Source organism: Musca autumnalis, unplaced genomic scaffold (assembly GCF_047663935.1).
Source record: "Musca autumnalis isolate F117 unplaced genomic scaffold, ASM4766393v1 scaffold_1, whole genome shotgun sequence".
Lineage (NCBI taxonomy): Eukaryota > Metazoa > Arthropoda > Insecta > Diptera > Muscidae > Musca > Musca autumnalis.
In genome coordinates, this window is record NW_027411644.1 from 18,857,832 (window position 1) to 18,878,512 (window position 20,681).

Genomic DNA, 20,681 nt, shown 5'->3' on the forward strand with positions numbered 1-20,681 from the left:
AAACAGAGGTATAAATTAGCTAATACAAAATTTATTGTTTGATAAAATAAAAACAAATTTACTTTTGTTGGGAAATTAAAAAAAAAATGTAAACACTGGGTTAAGGGTTATCTCAGATAACAACTATAACTATAGAGAAGTCTTCTGTTATTTCTTTTTTTATCACATGTTTTAGTTTCAAAACACTCACTCACGCTCACTTACCGTGGCTATGCCCATATCTAGCGCCGTGTCATCAATGTTCTTGGCTGCATCTATCTCTGCCACACAAATGGTGGAGAACGTCAGCACCGCCATTAAAGCCAATAGCATATGTAATTTGGCTGAACGCTTCAGGTAGACATTGTGTCTGGTGGTTTGCCAAAAATACGACTGATTCTGTGACATATTTGCTGCTGCTATTGTTGCAAAGGTATTGCAAAATACCAGAAAGATTCCGTATTAATATCACAATGCAAATAATAAATAATTAAACGTTATAATTACTGGTTATCTATGATGGTGACAAGGAGGGTAGTTGTAGGTAGCTATAGGTTGGTAGTGGTTGTCCGCACGTACTGTTAAACAACGTTGTTTCACTTTGAGTGCTGAAAACGTAAAAGAAAATCACATTTAATAGTATGAGCATTTTATTCAGAAATCGCCTCTGCTGCGTACGTCTATCTGGTGGCTATCAGACAATTTAAAGGTAAACATTTATCAACACAATACCCTCCAGATTTCGTTGATTTGAGTGAGTGGCTGGCTCTAGATAAGATTCATCATTGCATTGTAATATGTAGCCCCTTCTTTTTCTCTCCTGATATGTATTTTCCCCTTGACATGATAAGAGGAAGAAGAAAAATGTCAAAACAAACGAAAAGTGTGTGATTTTTGGTTTGTTTTTGGTTTATTTCATGGGAGCAACAACATTTTCATTGATCACCTGTCGCGTGTGTATTATTTCTAACAAAGTTTACCATACGTCAATAATTATATTTTATGCCATTCATTAATTTCCGATAAACACATTTTATAGATTTATTTTATTTCCCTCTGTATGCGATTTCAATTCACAAATTTTTATAACGTTGCCAAGTGTTATGATTTACTCAGGATATCAGGGAGCTACAAGCTACACTTATCAAAATAAGTGGACGTCAAACGAGTACTGCAAGAGCGAGTATTAGAAAAAACTGATTAATTTTATATGAGTAAAAAAGTGGTAAAAATTAAACAATTTTCAAAACAATTCACATCGGCGATGCAAATTCTTCAAATTGACTTTAGTACAAAATTAAACATTGTTCGAGTATAAACTCATTCATCAAAGTAAAAATCACCTGACAACAAATGAATTTGCATTTTTTGTTACAGTTGTAAACCTGTTAAAATGGATATGTGATATGACTGATTGATTCAGCATGGAATGTTTTCATAATAAATTTTAGCTGCAGTGTTAAAATATAAATATCCATATATTGTACGGATTATATTGATGTTCCAACGAAGAAGCAACGAAGTGAAACTAAGAGTAAGCCGAATGAAGAAAAATTAAACCGACAGGAGGCAATGGCCGGAGGCGACAAGTAAGGAAGCACAAAATTCCTCAAGAAACAAGTAAACAGAATGAATCTGCTTTCAAGACTGTTAATACCCTCAACCTGTGGCTGTACAAAAAAAAAATAGAAACAGTAACAGGTCTCACAAGGGAGATGCCATTCTCCTACTGGGTACGTTTCTCGGTTGGCGTATGGGAAGACGATTTTTGGGATATGTTAAAGCAGAACTGTCTGATTCAACATGTCACTTCAATCTTGGGTATCTCTTGTAATGTAATCTCAGCTAAGTTTGCTGGGATTAGAGAAGTGGCACCTAACAGCGAGTAATCTCTTCGCCGCATTCTGTGCTGGTAGTTCAGAGACCAAAAATTGATCAGGGTAGTTCCCATAAAATAAACAACTACGATGGGTATATAAAAAAGTTACGGAATAAAGTTACGGTGCAGAGCCTAAATAACCCAGTACCGACGAAGGCTTTGGTGAGACCACAAGTCATGTGTCGACGAGACCAAGAGAAATATAGCCTAGAGCAAACAAGTAAGAAAAGCGTTAAGTTCGGCCGGGCCGAACTTTTTATACCCTCCACCACGAACTGTATTGAACTGAATTCCAACAAGTAAAAAAGTGTCAGTCGGCTTTGCCGACAGAGATATACCCTCAGACTGTCTGGATTGAAGTACTTTTTACCCCAAAAAAAACTTATGTATTTAGAGGGGTTTTCAAAATTTTTGGGCGTATGAACCGACAAAAGTATAAATAGGATTAAATCTTAAACATTTGCGGGGATATCGGGGTTTTTTATGATAGGGCCACTAGGATAACCTTTGGTAAAAATGTCCAAAGGATCCTCGAACAGACCCTTAACCACACAAAAATGTTGAACATTAGTGTGGGTGGTACCACAAGGATTGGACAGATAGGGCCCAAATTTTTTAAACTAAGTTTTGACAATATTTAGAGATTTAAAGTTTGGACCAAATCGGTTGCAAAGTCTATGAGACATCGTGCGTACCATTTTAGCGAATATTTTCGAACTTTTGTGGGGCAGGTACAGGAAGGAGTAGACCTATTAGCACCACCTTCGAATTTCATCTAATATTCAAAGAAATATTACAATATCCAAAGTGTGGACGACCGCAGTATTCGGTTCGAGCTCTCCAGCCACTACATATGTTGCCATAGGGGTTTTTTTACAACTATTGGGCTGTTTTCTCAAGAAGTATGTGCTTGCCCCTAAAAAAAACTTTACTATTGTAATTGAGGCAACAATGCTGCAAAAAAAAATCAACGTAATTCGAGAGCAGTTCTTAAAGTGAATTTATCCAAAATTTTGTGTGGGAGGTACCTGAAGAAGTGAGCACATATAGTCCATTTTCGAAGCTGATCTATACCTGGTAGATTTATTAAGATGTGTAAGCTATGGACCAAATCGGTCACTCCCACCAGGAGTTATCGTGCGCACAATTTTTCCGAACATTTTTGAAATTTTGTGGGGGAGGAACCTAATGGAGTGGACCGATATGGCTTATCTTCGAACTTAAACTAAGTTTGGGCAAAATATTACGAAAGCCAAAATTTGAACCGAATCGGTTCATCCGTTCGAGAGTTATCGTGCGCTCCAGCCAGCAGGACAGACAGACAGACGGACGGACATGGCTAGATCGACTCCAAATTGTCTGAAACACATTTCGTCCAAACATACTTGGGGTCTAAAATTATTATTTCGATGAGGCAGATTTTCATCGTATCAAAGTGTATATACCCTCTTTAGCCTAAAGGCTGAGGGTATAAAAATTCCGAAAATTGGGAGATAACGTCCTATGGGGGCTATATGAGGGCGTTGACCTATACCGATAAATTTCAGGTGAAAAGTTGTATACCCTTAACGAAGACTTTCAGTCATTTCGGTGGGATATTGAGGTCACAAGCTTCAAAATACCGAAAATCAGGAGGTACCGTTCTATGGTGGCTATACTAAGGCCTGTACCGATAAGTTTCTGGGAGAAAGTTTTATACCCCCAACGAGTACTAAATACCAAATATCAGCCATTTCTGGGAAATATTGAGGCCACAACCTTTAAAATACCGAAAATCGGGAGGTAAGTTCTATGGGGGCTATATAAAGGTGGGGACCTATACCAACAAATTTCATATGGAACCTTTAATACCCCAAATGAAGACCAAATACCAAATGTCAGCCATTTCGGTGGATTTATATGGCTACAACCTTCAAAATACCGAAAATCTGGATGAACCGTTCTATGGGGGCTATATGACGGCGTGGACCTATAACTACAAATTTCTGGGGTAAAGTTTTGTACCCCCAAACGAAGACTAAATACCAAATTTCAGCCATTTCGGTGTGATAATGAGGCTAAAACCTTCAAAATACCGAAAATCGGGAGGTATCGTCCTATGGGGACTATATCAAAACGTGGACCTATGTAAACATTATATGATGGAAATGTTTCTTAGTCTCTGGAAACACAAAATACAAAGTTACAACCGATTCTGTGGACAAATGGGACTAATACATTCAAAATATCTTAAAGTGACGCGTACTATATACGGGGTGTTATATGGGGCCTATACCAAAACGTGGACCTATATAAACAATCTGTGGTAGAAATATTTTTTAGCCTCTCAAAAGACATAATACCAAATTACAACCGATTCGATGGCCAAATGGGACAAATATCTTAAAAATTCCTTAAAACGACGAGCGTCACGCGTCACCTTGTATGGGGGCTATACGAAAACGTAGACCTACATAGCCCGCTTTCAATACCAAAAGTCCTACGTACATATAATGGATTTTTCCAAAATTTCATCTACCTACTTCAATCCGTTCGGATGCCAGAGTGATTTCCACAGACGGACGGACATGGCTATATCGATGTAGAATTGCACGCTGACCAAGAATATATATAGTTTGTGGGTTCTACAATGATTATTTCGAGTAGTTACAGACGGAATGATAAACTTAATATACCCCCATCTTATGGTGGAGGGTATAAAAAGTAGGGAACTCTCATCCCCTATAGTTGATCAAACCAAAGCCTATAAAGAAGCTGCGTTGACAAGAAAAAGGAGAATTAGCTCCGAAGCCGAACCCAACCCAAAAAGAAATGAAGAAGGCTAAAGAGTCTACCCCTAAACCAAACGACATCCGTAAAGGAGAACAATTAACGAAGGGTTTGCCCCCTAAGCCCGACACAAAGCCCAAATGCGGAGGGCCATAGTGAAATATGGAGTATAAAACCATAGCCACAACTACCTGCAATACAAACCTGGATTTAACAGAATTTTTTGTGCGGGAGGTGTATGAAGGATTGAAACATTTCGGAACCGATATCTCGGGAAGTATTGCCATCCCGTAGAGAATAATTATAATGTAGTTATGATCACAAGGTAATTTACCAGGAAAAGAATTATACCTCAGGATGGCCCAAAAAGGGGCATAATTGCACTTTATTCCTGTAAGAACGCCATAGTCGTCACAGTCGTCTGCTCTATCTTGACCTATGGATGCCTCTTTTGGAGGCATGATCCTAAGTTATACTTTGAACCTGCCTAGGGAGGTCACTCTGCATTACCCATTTTCTTCGACAAAGACCTGTAGGATGGATCTGAATGTAAGGTGGTATCGAAGATAATCAGAGTTGTTGTAGGGATCATTAATGGTCATTGCAGCATTAAGTCTATGACAAGTATGTGGGAGAATAACAACACTGAGTGCTGCGGGCTATGTGAAGATATAGGAGAGACTAAAACAATGCATCACCTTCTCTGTCGGTGACCTAAACTGGCAAACAGAAGACACAGGCTGCTTAGTGTCCATGAGGTTGTATCTCTCTTCTCTTCTATAGATCCTGCGGCCTGTTAAGGCATAGCAGGAGCCTTAAGTGGTTATGGGGCGGGTCATCTAAGACTCAATAAGTTCAATTAACTCCATTTTCTTCCCTATCTCCTTGTTTTATCTACTCTCCTCTCCCCTCTTTACCTTTTCTCTTCCTTTCCTTTACCCCTCCTATCCCTTTGTCTATTTTCTGGTTTTCAGGATGAGCAAAATGGGACCGAGTAAAGTGACTGCCTACAAACAAAGACAGCTGCAAACCCTGTAACCTTACCTATGATAACAAGAGATTGTAGATCTATCTTGGAAACCTGTGGTATGTCAGTAAGATTTTGTTGGGTGTTGAGGGTAATGAGATTGTGGATGAACTGGCAAGGCGGGGCTCACAATCAACAAACATGCAAGTGTAGGTTGGTGTGAAACCTCCGCTTTGTTACTTCATGGATAAACTCACCAGGTTCTACGTTGAGAAAAGCAAAAGAATTTGGCTAGATGCTCCTGGATGTCGGGTTACTAAGTCAATCTGGCCGGTAATCTCGGCGCGTAGAACTGTTTCCCTTCTCTCGTTGTGCAAGTCGGAGATCAGAGTTGTTGTCGGGATCATTACTGGTCACTGCAACATCAGATCTATGACTTGCAAATGGGATAACAGCAGCAGTGACTATTGTAGGCTGTGTGAGGACGTGGAGGAGACGGAGACAATTGAACATCTTCTCTGTCTGTGTCCCAGACTGAGGGCCAAAAGACACAGGCTTTTTGGCGTTCACACGACGGAATCCCTGTCTCACTTCTCCTCTTCCGACCCCACAGTCTTGCTAGCATACTGCAGAGGCCTTAAATGGCTATGGGGCGGGTTAACCTATATATACTAGTTAATCTACCTTCTAAATATTATCTGTTTCCTCTCCTTCACTCTCTTATCATCTCTCTACTCTCCCCTGTCTCCTTACCTTCCATCTACTTTCTCCTATCCATAACTAATCTCCATCTCCATCCTATAACCTAACCTACCTATGATAACAAACTTCATCTAAGTTTGGAAGTCTCACCTTTTAGTTAGTTATCGTGCCCACCAGCCATTTTCGTTGGTCACCGTAGACTTTCAGGCCATTATATCAAAAAGCATGGAGTTGACCTCTAAAAACATTATATCGTTGCAATCAGTCAGAACCACAAGGTTAAAATTTCTAACCTATTCTAAAAATAATATAAAAAAATTCGACAGTAGGCATCCTGCATGACATTTGTGTGCCACCCTCGGAAATCTTCTGAACCGTACACCAATTAAAAAAATGATGACAGCGTAGTACCCGAAGCTTGTGGACAAATTTCCCCACCCACGCCAGGAAAGATCTATTGATCTAAGGGGAGAGGTGCAGAAATAAAATAGACATTTCAAATGGGGTTGAATTACATTCACACCCTTAATCTGCCTTTAAGCCCAAATGTTGAAAATTTTCATTTAAGAAAAATATTCGGGAGGCACCAGAGTGTGTTGGAACTTGTTTTAAAAACTTTGGGCTTAGGATTAGGATTAAAGATCAAAATTTTTGCGTAGGAGATACTAAAAGGAATGGATCGACATTGACCATTATGGAAGTGGATCTCCAGCCACTACATATGGTGCCTATGGGGTTTTTACACCCTTCGGCCTGTTTGCTCAAGAAGTATGGACTTGCCTCTGAAAAAAACTTTTACCATAGTAATTGAGGCAGCGAATCCAAGTAGTTTCAACAAAAATCAAAGTGATTAGATATCAGGTCCTAAAGTGAACTTATTCGAAAGTTTGTGTGGGAGGTACCGGATGGAGTGAACAAATATAGTCCATATTTGGACCTGATCTATATCTGGTAGATATATTAGGATGTGTAAAGTATGGACCAATTCGGCCACTACCTTCAAGAGTTACCGAACGAACAATTTTTGAACTTTTGTGGGGGAGGTACCTGAAGGAGTGAACCGATATGGCTTATCTTCGAACTTAAACTATGTTTGGACAAAATATTACTAAGGCCAGATCTGTTCTAGAGTTATCTTGCGCTGCAACCACCTCACTCGGTGTCATAGGGTTTTCTTTTTGCAACTTTCATGCTATTTTCTCAGGAAGTATGGAGATGCCCCTTATGAAACTTGTATCGTCGTATGGGGGACAGTGAATACAAGTAGTTAAAACAAAATCAAAGCTATTCGAGAGATGGCCCTAAACTGAACTTTTCCGAAATTTTGTGTGGGAGGTACCCGAAGAAGTGGACCGATTGAGTCCATATTGAAACCTTATCTAAGTCTGGTACACATTTCAGGATGTGCAAAGTATGGACCAAATCGGTTACTCCCTTCAAGAGTTATCGTGCGCACAATTTTTCCGAACTTTTGTGAGGGAGGTACCGGAAGGAGTGGACCGACATAGCCCATCTTCGAACTTAAACTAAGTTTGGGCAAAATATTACGAAAGCCAAAATTTGAACCGGATCGGTTCATCCGTTCGAGAGTAATCGTGCGCTCCAGCCAGCCAAACAGACAGACAAACATAGCTCAATCGACTCCAAATTGTCTGAAACACATTTCGTCCAAACATACTTGGGGTCTAAAACCATTATTTCGATGAGGCACATTCTGCCCGTATGAAAGTGTATATATCCTCGTTAGCATAAATGCTGAGGGTATAAAAAAATTGGATCTCGGCAAATCAACTGAAGTTGGATTGCCATCCATAATTGAGGCACATTCCTTATTCCTTATTATTTTGAAAAACCGTATAAGATGCCACACCAATGTGATCTGGGTCACCACAGTGATTCGAAAATTGTCTTTATCCTTAACACAAGGTATCCGAATAAGGTATTCCCTCTGAGAACTTGATCTTAGTTTGAAAGAAAAAATGGGATATTTTTTTCTTTAATTTGAGTTGGTGATTGTAGTGTCTATACGTTCTTCGGTTCATTATAATCAGCACAAATATTTTTATAATCAACACAAATATTTCCTACTGTGCAAATTTCAACCCAAAGTCATGAAGAGTCATTAAACTATAATTGAAAGTCTTGAACTTTTGTTGGGGGGTAAGAAAATATACATATAAAATGTACAGATTTGCTTGGAGGAGATTTATTATGCAATTTGTTTACTCTTTTTGATTGCATTCACCCTTTCTTCACCTCACGGAAATGTGTAACAAAGGAAATTATACAAAACTCGTAATCAATTATTCACCTCAACACTTCACAAAACTGTATTGAAGATATCACACGAATTTTCCTATCAAAAATGGGATAATCTTGACATATGTTTTTTCACCAGTTTTGACTTGACACACGACAACAATACTCAGTGATCCCTGTCATATTTTTTACACATTTATTACAATCTTACGACAAATAGTTATGCACCCACACTTCTGGCCTTGAATGTTTTTGTAAAAATCTTGTCAGATTTCCTTCCTTCTATTTTTGTCCACAATCTTATCAAAGATTCTTCACTGATTTTCAATGGACGTGACTACTTCAACATGTTATTGATACGGCCTAACATGTAGCGAATGGGGGCTGGCTGTCGTCGTCTTCGACGACGTTTATGATTAGAAATAAAATGTGAATTGGTTTTATTTCTAGCTTTTTGATAGCGTCGATATTTTTGCAAATACTCATAAATAGCAAAGTAATTCACGTTTTGTTGTTGTTATTTCATTGATATTTTTCCCATTATTCTTTCTATTCCAGTCAGTCGCTTACTAAAGTTGAGAACATGAAAATTAAATAAAACTTAATTTTATCAATCACAACTTTTAACTGCTTTGGAGGAGGGAGAAAGAATTGTTGAAGGCGAATGAATGGCAAATTGATTTTAATATTGCATGTTGTTTTTATTTTTGTTTTTTCCTGATATTCGAAACCCCCACCATCGGCAGTAAACCCCTTCGCCGTACCATGCTGTGGTTAACAAAAGCGAAAGTAAAGTCATTTTCCGTCAGACTCGTGGAATGCGTCACTGTTGTGTCTGCTTGACTGAATGTTTGTTGTTTCATTTAATTTGGCACTGACTACTTCAGGCTTTGTTGCGAGGAGCGCAAAAATCAAGAATAAAAGAAATGTTGATAAATTTTGGTGTACGTGCAGTTTTGTTTGGACATTTTCGTTATGTTTTGTTAGTTTTGAGAATGGCTAAACAATATGCTGAGAAATGTGGCGCCATGTTGAACAAAGGTCCTAATTTGGTGGGTGAACGCTTAGTGGGGTTCTAATTAGAGGATAGGTAGATGGTATATGTTGATACTACAAGGTGGCGCAAAAATAATCCTCCTATCAGAAAATGCTATAAATTGTGCGACTGGCCCCTAATGTCAGTTCTGTTTTGACATTTGTGTAGTACACACATGCGAAATACACGTTAATAAACAATGTTACGCTACACTGCTCCAGAACGCGGAATATTGGTGACTATTTATTTGACCAATAATCGGTCGGTGACATTGGCACACCGTGAATTTCGTGGCAGATTTTGGATTTGACCGCTCCAGACTTCTTTTTGTGGTGCTTTTTGAAGTCGCGGGTTTATGTCAAAAAGCCTCAGACTCTTTCAAATCTTAAAGACAATATCCGTTAAGAATGTGAGGACCTATCGCCGGAAGTTTTGGATAAGTGATGGAAAATGCCATAAAAAGGGCTCAAATGACAATAAACTGTGGCGTCGGCCATTTATCTGACATCATATTCTCGGCTTGAGTAAAAAAAGTAAAAGGCCAAATAAAAATAATCCACAAGAAGAATCAAAGTTTTTCATTTTTTTAAATTACAGCCAAAAAACATCGGATGTTTACTTTTGCGCCACCTTGTACAAGGAAGAAACCTTACGTTACGCCAAGGCTGATTACGTTGGTCATTCCAACTCACTAGAATAGAGGAAAACAGGTTGCTACACTATTTTACAACCCCTGATTGTCAGCATTAAATAAAATAAACACGCAAACATATGTTTTGGCAAATATTCCAAGACTTGAGGAACTCAAGTTTGAAGTGTGAAGTTAAAAGTTCACCATTTTATTTTTGTTTATTTTGAAGTGGTCAAACGAAGCCATACTACCACATTAACTACCAATCGTTTAAATCAAACAAAATATTATAAAAATGTTTCGGAAATCTTCTGAGCCGTAAAGCAACTAAATAAAATGATGACAACGTAGTACCCGAAGCTTGTGGACACAATCCCCCACGTCAGGAAAGATCTTCAAGAGGGAGAGATACAAAAATAGAAAAGGCATTTCAAATGAGGTTGAATTAAATTCACACTAATACAGTAGGAAATCTTAGGGCACATTACCATGAATAAATTCTAGTGGCATTGACATTTCGAGACAAAGTCCGCATATCCTGCATCTGGTCCTAGATTCCATGATACAGTATATCTATTTGCCTGTCCTTGCGGCCTACAACTCGTTTCCCCTCGAGAAGACCGCATGCCATTTTCAGCAACCAGAAAGTCAATACAGAAAATAATGACTCATAACTTTAACATGTCTTCTTCCCATAAATTCCCCTTTAGGATGTCCCTTCAACAGGTCTTCTTTTTATAGAAGATCCGTTTAGAAGGTCTACATTCTATAGAAGATCTTCTATTCACATACGATTCGTCATTATATTTTTAGTATATCCCTTTTAAAGGTCTGCTATCTATAGAAGACTCCCTTAAGAGGTATTCTGTTTATTAAAAACCCGTTTAGGATATCTTCTGTCTATAATATACCCTTTCGGAGGTCTTTTACCTATGGAAGGCACCCTTTAGGAGATATTTTGTGTACAGAAGATCTCTTTAGGAATAATTTTATGTACATAAGAACTCTTTAGGATGTAATCTATCTACAGAAGACGACTTTAGGGGGGCCTCATATATACATGGCATCCCTGGCCATGAACAGCTGAATTGTTTCACGCGCTCTTCAAGAAATTATTATAAAATTAAAAATTATAAGTAGTTTACAAACAATTCATAGCAAAAAACTTGTAATTCAGCTCGTTCAGTGAAATTTCACTATTAATTAATGAATAATTAAATGTCAACATTCAAATAATATTGGTGCTGATCTTGCTGTTGTGATATTCGTCCGCATCTGCCGCTCTTACACATACACACATACATCCGCTATAGGTTTGTTTACATTTTTATTGCTGAAATGGCTCCTAACAAAGTTGCGAAGACTAAAAATTTTGTGTGTCCTACTTGTGGCAAAATTATCAACACCAAGACCATGTATAGCGTTGGATGCATTGTGTGCGGTGACTACTTCCATCCGAAATGTATTAACTTTGCAATTTCGGATTTAAAATCGACTGCAGCCATGAGGTACACCTGCAACTGTTGTAAACGGAAAACTAAGATACCAACTAAAGATAATGCAAGCGGCCTAGCTAAAAGCGATGGGGTGGGTAATAACTTGAATCCTAGTGTGAGGAGTTCTCTTCCAGTTCCTAGACAATCAATGTTTGAGGAGTTGACGGAATCCATGAAACGGAATTTTGACGCTCGAATGCAACAGTTGATGTCGGAGTTTACGGTGTCAATGAAACAACAAATTGATGAACAAATGCAGCAATGTGTGTCTAATTTTGAATCCATGATGAACGAAGTTGTTCAAAGTTTTCGTTCAGAATTTTTGCAGTCGTTACATAAAATTAGATCGGATGTTGTTGATTGCCAGCGTACTTTGGCTAAAGCTGACTCCGACTGTAATGACAAGTTTTTGCGCATTCAACGGAATAACTATATCTATGAAAGACGTATGAATCGATCTAACATCTTAATAAAAGGGTTGCCCAGAGCTATTGTTAATCTTCGGGAACCGGTTATTAAGATTGCTAACTTATGTGGACTTGATATCCAGCCAAATGAGATAAATCACTGTTGTTATGTGTTCGGCGGGAAAGCAGTACTTGTGAAATTTATCTCAGTTCACACAAGAGATACTGTCATGGCGAATTATCATCGCATAAAATCAATTTTCCTTAAGGACGTAGTTATTGATGGTGGTATGTCGAGGGTATTTTTAAATGACCATCTTACCCCGCCTGCTGCTACATTGGTCTTTAAGTGTCGGATGCTTCGCCGGTCTAAGCAGATTCACAAGTATGTTCTTATTAATGGAGACTTGCCAAGGGTGCGGGTACATGTGCATGATTCCTCGAAGCCAGAAGAATTTGATGTCATTCAACTAGAACGCCGTTTTGGAACTACTACGGATGGCTTCGAGTCTACGTCTGGTGTTGGTGATGGAGTAGATTAATGGATCATTGCCGTATGCTCTAATTTCATTCTTATAATTTTTTCAATAGTTTCTTGAAGTCTTTTTGTGATATGAATTCTACCAATTTAGGCCATGTTGTCCATGACAACACTTTCTTGCATTCATCATTAGGTGCTTTCAGTGAAAATTTCAATTTGGGACATTTTAATTGTCGAAGTTTTAATCTTACAAGTAGATCTACTAAGTTAACTGAAATAAGACGTGTAGTGGAAGACAGTTTTTTGAGTGTTATTGGAGTAAGTGAAACCTGGCTTAAGCCACATATTCCTTCTAGCAAAGTTGCACTACCGGGCTACTCGTGTATCAGAAACGATCGTCTTTCTCAGCGTGGTGGAGGGGTAGCCCTATTTATAAAGAAGCCATTAAAATTCAATGTAGTATTTAAAAGCAATGGAACTGGGAGTGGCGAGTATTTGTTTGTTGAAGTGTCTGTTGGTGGGCGTAGAGTTTTAGTGGGAGTGGCCTACCTCCCGCTTGGCAATTTTCTGGAATTTGAGAATGAAATTTCTGACTTATTGGTGAGGTACCCAGAGTTTGTTATAATGGGTGACTTTAACAATAATCTTTTTAATCTTGATGCGTCTGTGTTGGTACGAAATTCTTGTATGAGAATGAATGCTTGTATTAATCACAATTGTCTTCCTACGCACTATAGCGTTGCTCACGACTCATCTTCCCTTTTAGATTTTTTTCTACTTGGAAACCCTGACACTGTTGTTATGTCTGATCAATTTATTACCCCTGGCATATCAGATCACTGTTTTATTTTCTTGTCCCTGAATTTGTCGATCTCTTCCCAGGCGGAAGACTTTGAATATGTTGATTATGGGGCGATAAGTCAAGAATTTCTTTTTGAATCAATTTTATCTGTTGACTTTTCAAGTATTTACGACACTAATGATATTGATTTAATGTGGAGTAGTTTTGAGAATTGTCTTAGCCAAATACATACGATATTTCCAATTAAGAAAAGGCGTAAGATTCGTCAGAATGAGGAGTGGTACAAATCCAGAGATATTGAATATTATAACTCTTTGCGTGACATTGCATTTAGAGAATATATGAAAGATAAAAGTAATGAAAAATGGAAATTTTTTTGCAGAGCTCGTAATAAAGCTAAAACTGTTGTTCGCAAAGCGAAAAGGACCGCTCATTCTGAGCTATTTGATTCGGCTAGGAGTAGTAAAGATTTTTGGGGTGTTCTGAAAGCGAATGGACTAGCTGCTGATAAATCTTATAATTGTGATATGCATCCTAACGAGCTTAACGCTGTTTTTGTTGGGAATCAGTTAGATTCAATTTCTACTTTTTATAACTACCCTCATACTGAGCATGGTAGCTTTTCTTTTCGTTGCACAGACTTCTTGGAAATGGATAAAGCGGTTTCTGCCATCAAGTCGAATGCAGCCGGACTTGATGGTTTTAGCTTGAAGTTTTGGAAACTCATTTATCCTATGATTTCCGGTCATTTGCTTCACTTAGTCAATTCAATAATCACTATGTCTACTTTTCCTTCAGCTTGGAAGGTAGCTAAGATCGTCCCAGTAAAGAAAAAAGGGTCTGGCAATGACAATTTTCGTCCAATTTCAATCTTGCCGGTGTGCTCTAAAATTGTGGAGTACATTCTAAAGTTTCAGATGTCTGTCTATTTGGAGAACAATTGTATGCTCCATGATGCGCAATGTGGTTTCCGAAAACACAGAAGCACAACTTCCCTTTTGTTAGGTTTAACAGACCGTATCCGTGCCAACTTTGGTGGTAGCAGACTTTCTGTTCTTGTGGCACTTGACCTTGAAAAAGCGTTTGATCGCGTTGATCATTGTTTATTATTGTCGAAATTAAGGGACTTATATGGTTTCTCAAGCTGTGCATGTAAACTTATGTCGTCTTACCTGTCACAGAGGAAACAGATGGTTTGTGTTGGTGGTGCTTCTAGTAATGTTCTTCCTGTTAAAAGTGGTGTTCCACAGGGGTCTGTACTTGGGCCACTTTTGTTTATACTCTTTGTGAATGACTTCTGATATCCATAATTGGTGTGTACCATTTGCATTTGCAGATTATATACATTTGCTTTTCATCGGTGATGTTAGGTTTTCTACTGTGCTTCAGTCGAAAATTGACCTAGTTATGGGAATTTTGAATTTGTGGATGACAAGCAACCGTTTGAATGTTAATCCATCTAAAACTAAGGCACTTTGTTTCTCTGCAACTCCTGTTAACAGTGTGCTTTTAACATATGATAACACAAATATTGAATTTGTTAGTGAGTTGTGCTGCTTGGGTGTTATATTGGATGACAAATTAAGCTTTAACCAACACATCAATACAGTCGTCTCTAAGATAAATTTTTCTTTAAGATGCCTTTATAGTACTGACCTATCCTTGCCTGTCCATGTTAGGCAGCGTTTGGCTCATGGGCTGATTTTGCCCATGGTACTTTATTGTTTGGAGGTATATTCTGCCACTTCTCAAGGCAATGTGGATTTAGTAGTGCTTGCAATTAACAGAGTAGTGCGATTTGTTTTTGGTCTTAATCGACGAATACATATCTCTTCTTACGTAAACAAGTTTCTTGGTATGGCATTTCAAAATTTTGTTAAAATGCGTCTACTTTTATTTTTTTATAAATTAGTGAGGAACCAATGCCCCACTTTTTTAGTTTCATCTCTGACTTTTTCCAACTTTACAAGGCTAAATCAACTGATTATTCCAACGGCAGTTCGTCACATGGATAAATCGTTTATTGTACGAGTAGCGCGACTGTTTAATGCTTTGCCTAACGACGTAAAAAATTTCAGTATTTCTCCAACATTGTTCTCAAAACGTCTTCTACCTCACCTTGCTCATATTTGAACTGTTTTGGCTCCCAATTATCTTAATTTAATTGCACCTTTAATGAATGTATTTCTTATTTTTGATTTTATGATTACGTTGAGATCTCGTTGTTTACTACTTAAAAATCGATTTCTTATCTTCATTGTTATTTACATTTTTATATTTAGGTAATTTTAATAATTTTGTGTACATTTTCATATAGCTTTAAGCTTTTTTATTGTGCTAGAGTAGTGTAAACATAAATCTATATAATATAATTTAATTCAATTTTTTTTTTGGCCAGATGGCTTTGAATTAATGTAAAGTTGTTTCTAAAATAAAAAATAAATAAATAAATAAATAAATATACACAAGACCACTTTAGGGGATCTTCTATAATTGGAAGACTCCTTTAGGAGGTCTTCTTCCCATAGAAGTCCGCTTTAGGAAGTCTTCTAGTGGTGTAGAATTTAGGAAGTCTTCTATTAAGAGACGAGACTTTTAGAAGGCATGTCATATAAAAGGGGATACTCATTTAGGAGGTCTTTTTCTTCACAGAAGACACCTCTAAGAGGTCTTTTCTTCATTGAAAATCCCATTTAGAAGATCTTCTTAAAAAAAATCCCTTAAAGAGGTGTTGTACTTAGAAAAGACCCTATTAGGAAATTTCCTATCTGTAGAACCTACCATTAGGAGACCGTTAATCTATAGAAGATCCTATTAGAAGGTTTCCTTTCTACAAAAGAACCCGTCGAGAGGTATTCTCTCAATGGAAGAACCATTTAGTCGTATATAGAAAACCCCAAACTATAGATCTTTTTAGGAAGTCTGATATCTACATAATCCACAATTAGGAGATGTCCTATCTGTACAATACCACATTAACAGGTCTACTATCTACAGAATACCCCTTTAGGATGTTTGTTATCTATAGAAGATCCCTTTAGGATACCTGATATCTATAGACGACTTCTTTATATGTTCTTTGAAGACTTTCCTAGGAGGTTTTCTATTAATATCTTCCATCACAACGTGATAGTTGGGGTAGCTCGATTGAGAATATGCAAACAGGAACTGTCTAGTCAGCATACTGCTCTCCTCATGAAGTTGATCAATCGTCGTCATCTGGACACAACTCGTAGCAATTCAGAGAACATTATTTTGGGACGTTTGTTACCATTGTGTGTCGCTCATAAAGGAAGTCTAGATCGGGCCGGAATAATTGAACACAGAGCGAACTTCGCTTTAGGAACTTCGTTCCTCGATTTTACCATCTGGTTGAAGTGGGTGGCGTGCGAAGATAAGTGAAAAACATTTTCGAAAACTGCCCCAGCGATCTTTGGATCGCACGGCAGCGTGTTCTTTGTACTGGATTGACCCGAAACTAAAAGCGTTTCGATCAGCGACTGATCTTTAGATTATGAACAGTGGGGATACGCCTGTAATTGACTAAAATATCATCTCGTCTAGGAAATGAATAAGCCCACTGTATGCTTTGCCCGATATAACATAAGATTGTGCTCCCGGAGGAAATTTGGGAAATTTGTGAAGTTGGAAATTTTAGCACTTACGTTGTCTATGCTGACACCGCATGAAATTATTAGTAATCATCTGCATACGGCTCCACCGACATATCTGCTTGTTGAGCTGCTGTGAGATTAGCAAGATAGATGATAAATAAAATTGGGGACAGTACTCTGCTATGCCGATCTGCCATTTTTATCTTGCGGAACAAAGATTTTTTCCTCGGGATGCAACGAAGTTTTGCCTGTTTTGAACGCCCGTTTTTGAGAACAAGGTTCTCTATTTTAGCGTTCAATTTCGCAATTGTTTCGTCAGCTGGGTAATACCCTGGACGGTTAATTTGGTTGGTCTCATGATAAGAATTCTGGGAACTCCTTTCCTTTACCGACACAACGCAGAAAATTATGAAAAAAATTACCACAGATAGTGCCTTTAATCCCGATTCCAACCATGTATTGCTTTTGTTGCGGAAATGTATACTTCCCGAGATATGGGCCTCCAAAGATCCACAAAGGCCCTAACCTATAACTTGGCAAAACATCGCAGAAAATTATGAAAAAAATTACCACAGATAGTGCTTTTTATCCCGATTCCAACGATGTTTTGCTTTTGTGTTCCCGAGATATGGGCCTCAAAAGATCCACAAAGCCCTAACCTATTTTTCTTTAAATAGCCGGTCTTCGGCCGGGATTTAAGACTTTCTACTATGGACAGGTGCAAATCTCGGGAACGAGAACAAAATTTTCTTTTAAATTTAATATTTTTGGAGGCCTATATCTCGGGAAGTATACATACCCTTCAACAAAATAATACATCGTTGAAATCAGTATAAACAGCACTATATGTGGTAATTTTTTAATAATTTTCTGCGGTGGTTTGCCAAAATTTTAGACTAGGGCCTTTGTGGAACTTTGGAGGTCCATATCTTGGGAAGTATACATTTCCGCAACAAAAGTAATACATCGTTGGATTCGGTGTAAAAAGTACTATCTGTGGTAATTTTTTAATAATTTTCTGCGGTGGTTTGCCAACATTTTAGACTAGGGCCTTTGTGGAACTTTGGCCCATATCTCGGGAAGTATACATTTCCGCAACAAAAGCAATATGTACATGGTTGGATAAAAAGCACTATCTGTGGTAATTTTTTCATAATTTTCTGAGGTGGGTCGGTAAAGGAAATATAAGCCGAATTCTGCTAGGTTTCTACACCGTGATAACTTGCCTCAATGCTGCTGGTAGAAATGGAAAGAAACAGGTGGTGACAGCAGACTATATCTGACGTGCGAGACCACCTCCATTATCCCTTTCTCTATCTCGCCTTATGATGTTATAATTCCCTGCAGATGAAAGGGAACAATTGCTGGTCATTTTTTGTGATGTTTGATTTAATTTGTGGTATTTTGTCCCTTTCTACTATCGAGGGCAGAGAAGTTAATCCAAGGATCCTACAATTCATAATTGTGATTAATCAGGTATTATGGGTATTATTTAAAATTGAAATATAAGGACCTCACTAAATATAATAAGTTTAATAAACATACCATGGACTTCACGTGGCATCCCTGAGCTAATCTTGTTACATAAGTTCGCTAATAGAGGATATCCATCTATCGACCACAATGCTCATAAACAATTTTACACTCCAATGGTACGTACCCCGAACAATTGTATTGATGGCAACAATTCTATTAACTTTTTTTTTGGTATATGCAAGAGACCGCAACGAATCAACTAACCGAAATTGTAGGTTTGCCTTTAATGAAACAAGTCAGGGTCAACTGATTTCTAATTGATGGACGTAAACATCGAAAATCATACAAACTTACATACCAACAATCTACTTCTCCTCAATTAATGCGAATTGTGTGTTCACAATGGGCACAAATGGAGATGAATTAATGGACGAGATATCCACAAATAATACGTCACAATACTTTGAACGATAAGAATTTCAGAATTCTTTCTTTTTTGGCTATTGTCGTCAAACAAACCGAACCAAAACAGATGTTTTTCCGTACTGATGTTTACATTGGAAGGCTATCAATCTCTTAGTCATAAATAACTCTGCTCTCATCAAGAACAAACAACTAGGAGAGTATATACTCTGCTTCTTCATCATCACTGGACTGGGGATGTCATTTCATTGGAGGAGAGAGCTCCACACGCATTTGGTAATTGGTTGTGGTGCCAAAATAATTATTAAAAGGTTGTCAAACTTTTCTACAGACATATACGGTCGAGTGTTCTGTACTCTCCATCTCTCTTCCTAACCATAAGCCATAAAACAAATATTTTGTTCATGGGGGTGCTTTGGCTGAAAGAAAAAAAGAACGTTCATTGACTTTCAACTTTTACTTCTTGTTTCGTAAGTTAATTTTAATTTAACATTCCCATTCCCGTCTACAACACATACCCACATCTAGATATACAAATTAAAGACATAATAATTCAGAATATAGACGAAAGCAAAATAAACAATATGAATAAGTATCCAAGCAATTCTATTAATAAAATCATACTATACGTAATGCAAATTAATGAATGTATGTATGTTGTTTTTTGTAGATATCTTGGCCCCATTATAGTTACTATTTTACAATTTTACTAGTGTATTGTTGTTATTGCGTTGTTAGTCTCCCTCTCTATTGCTTATAATGAAATTCGTAACAAAACGTTGGAGTACTACATTGGAGTTCAAAGGGAAACGTAGACCGCCACATAAAATCCGCACACCGCCAGCATTCCAACATATCTCATATCTTTATTGCTTCGTTTGACGTGGTACGGTGCTGACGTCAAAGAAACGTTTCGACAATAAATATTTTGCCAAAAATAACATAACACACTTGAGATAAATTCTACTATTCCTATGTTCTCCTTTAGAAAGAATTTGATAAACAATTTTGTTTGCTAAAAAATCTCGGATTCACTTTTGCGGGGTACTTTTACAATTGCAAATTGCAATGACTCCAAGGTTTTTTTTTTGTCACTTCATTTCACTTGTTATTTCTCTTTAAACCACTTCATTTGCTAGTAATTTATAAACTTTATTGGGTTGGTTTTATTAAATTCACCTCTTTTATTATTTTATTTTATAATATTTTAACTTTATTTCTGCGAAAAAAAAACACTTCCACTTACTTTGCTCTCTCAAAGTGTATGAAATTGTGAATTAAAAGGGTCAAATTAATAAACGTCAATGTGCTTGCTATTGTGAATTGTTATTATGCTCACTCACTCATGTGTTTGGTGGTTACCGAGAGAGTTATTGCTGGTAACCGAATATTGAGAGGATGGTAGATTAGTCGATTAACGTAACGTAGTTTTATGAACGAACTAGTCAATTGAACGATTCATTGGAAATAGCGTATGAACTAGATCAGTCGATATAGTTCATTTTAGTTCAATAGCTCACTGAGCGCCGACCGAAAGATCCACGAAGAACGATCAACGAACGAACGATTTACAATTCAGCATAGGTCTGTACGATAACCCAACAGTTTGTACAAATTTGCACAAACTTTTACAAAATGCTGTTCGATAAAAAGCTTGTAAAGTAAAAGAGAGCGAATTTGTTTTGTATACAAGTTTTTGCAAGGAAAATTTTTCTTGTAAGAACTTGCATGTTTGATCAGCTGATTTAAATTCGAACGTT

At 37.6% G+C, this 20,681-nt stretch overlaps 1 protein-coding gene across 14 annotated transcripts in view; it reads right to left on the minus strand.

Moving 5' to 3' along the window:
• The window catches only part of LOC141394458 (putative divalent cation/proton antiporter TMEM165), a 34,970-nt gene extending 14,689 nt beyond the window's left edge, over positions 1–20,281 (minus strand). For 2 of the 14 annotated variants that reach the window (XM_073968934.1, XM_073968876.1), the window contains exons 1-3: positions 18,857–19,040; positions 487–587; positions 205–395 (exon numbers count right to left, since the gene is read on the minus strand). In XM_073968934.1, the coding sequence (XP_073825035.1) occupies positions 205–387 (183 nt within the window). In that variant the 5' untranslated portion in view covers positions 388–395; positions 487–587; positions 18,857–19,040. Of the gene's footprint in view, positions 1–204; positions 399–486; positions 588–657; positions 2,155–18,567; positions 18,780–18,852; positions 19,041–19,872 lie in introns of those variants that run through there. The other 12 variants (XM_073968901.1, XM_073968847.1, XM_073968912.1 and 9 more) reach the window with 11 other exon arrangements.
• Between the last annotated feature and the right edge of the window lie 400 nt (positions 20,282–20,681).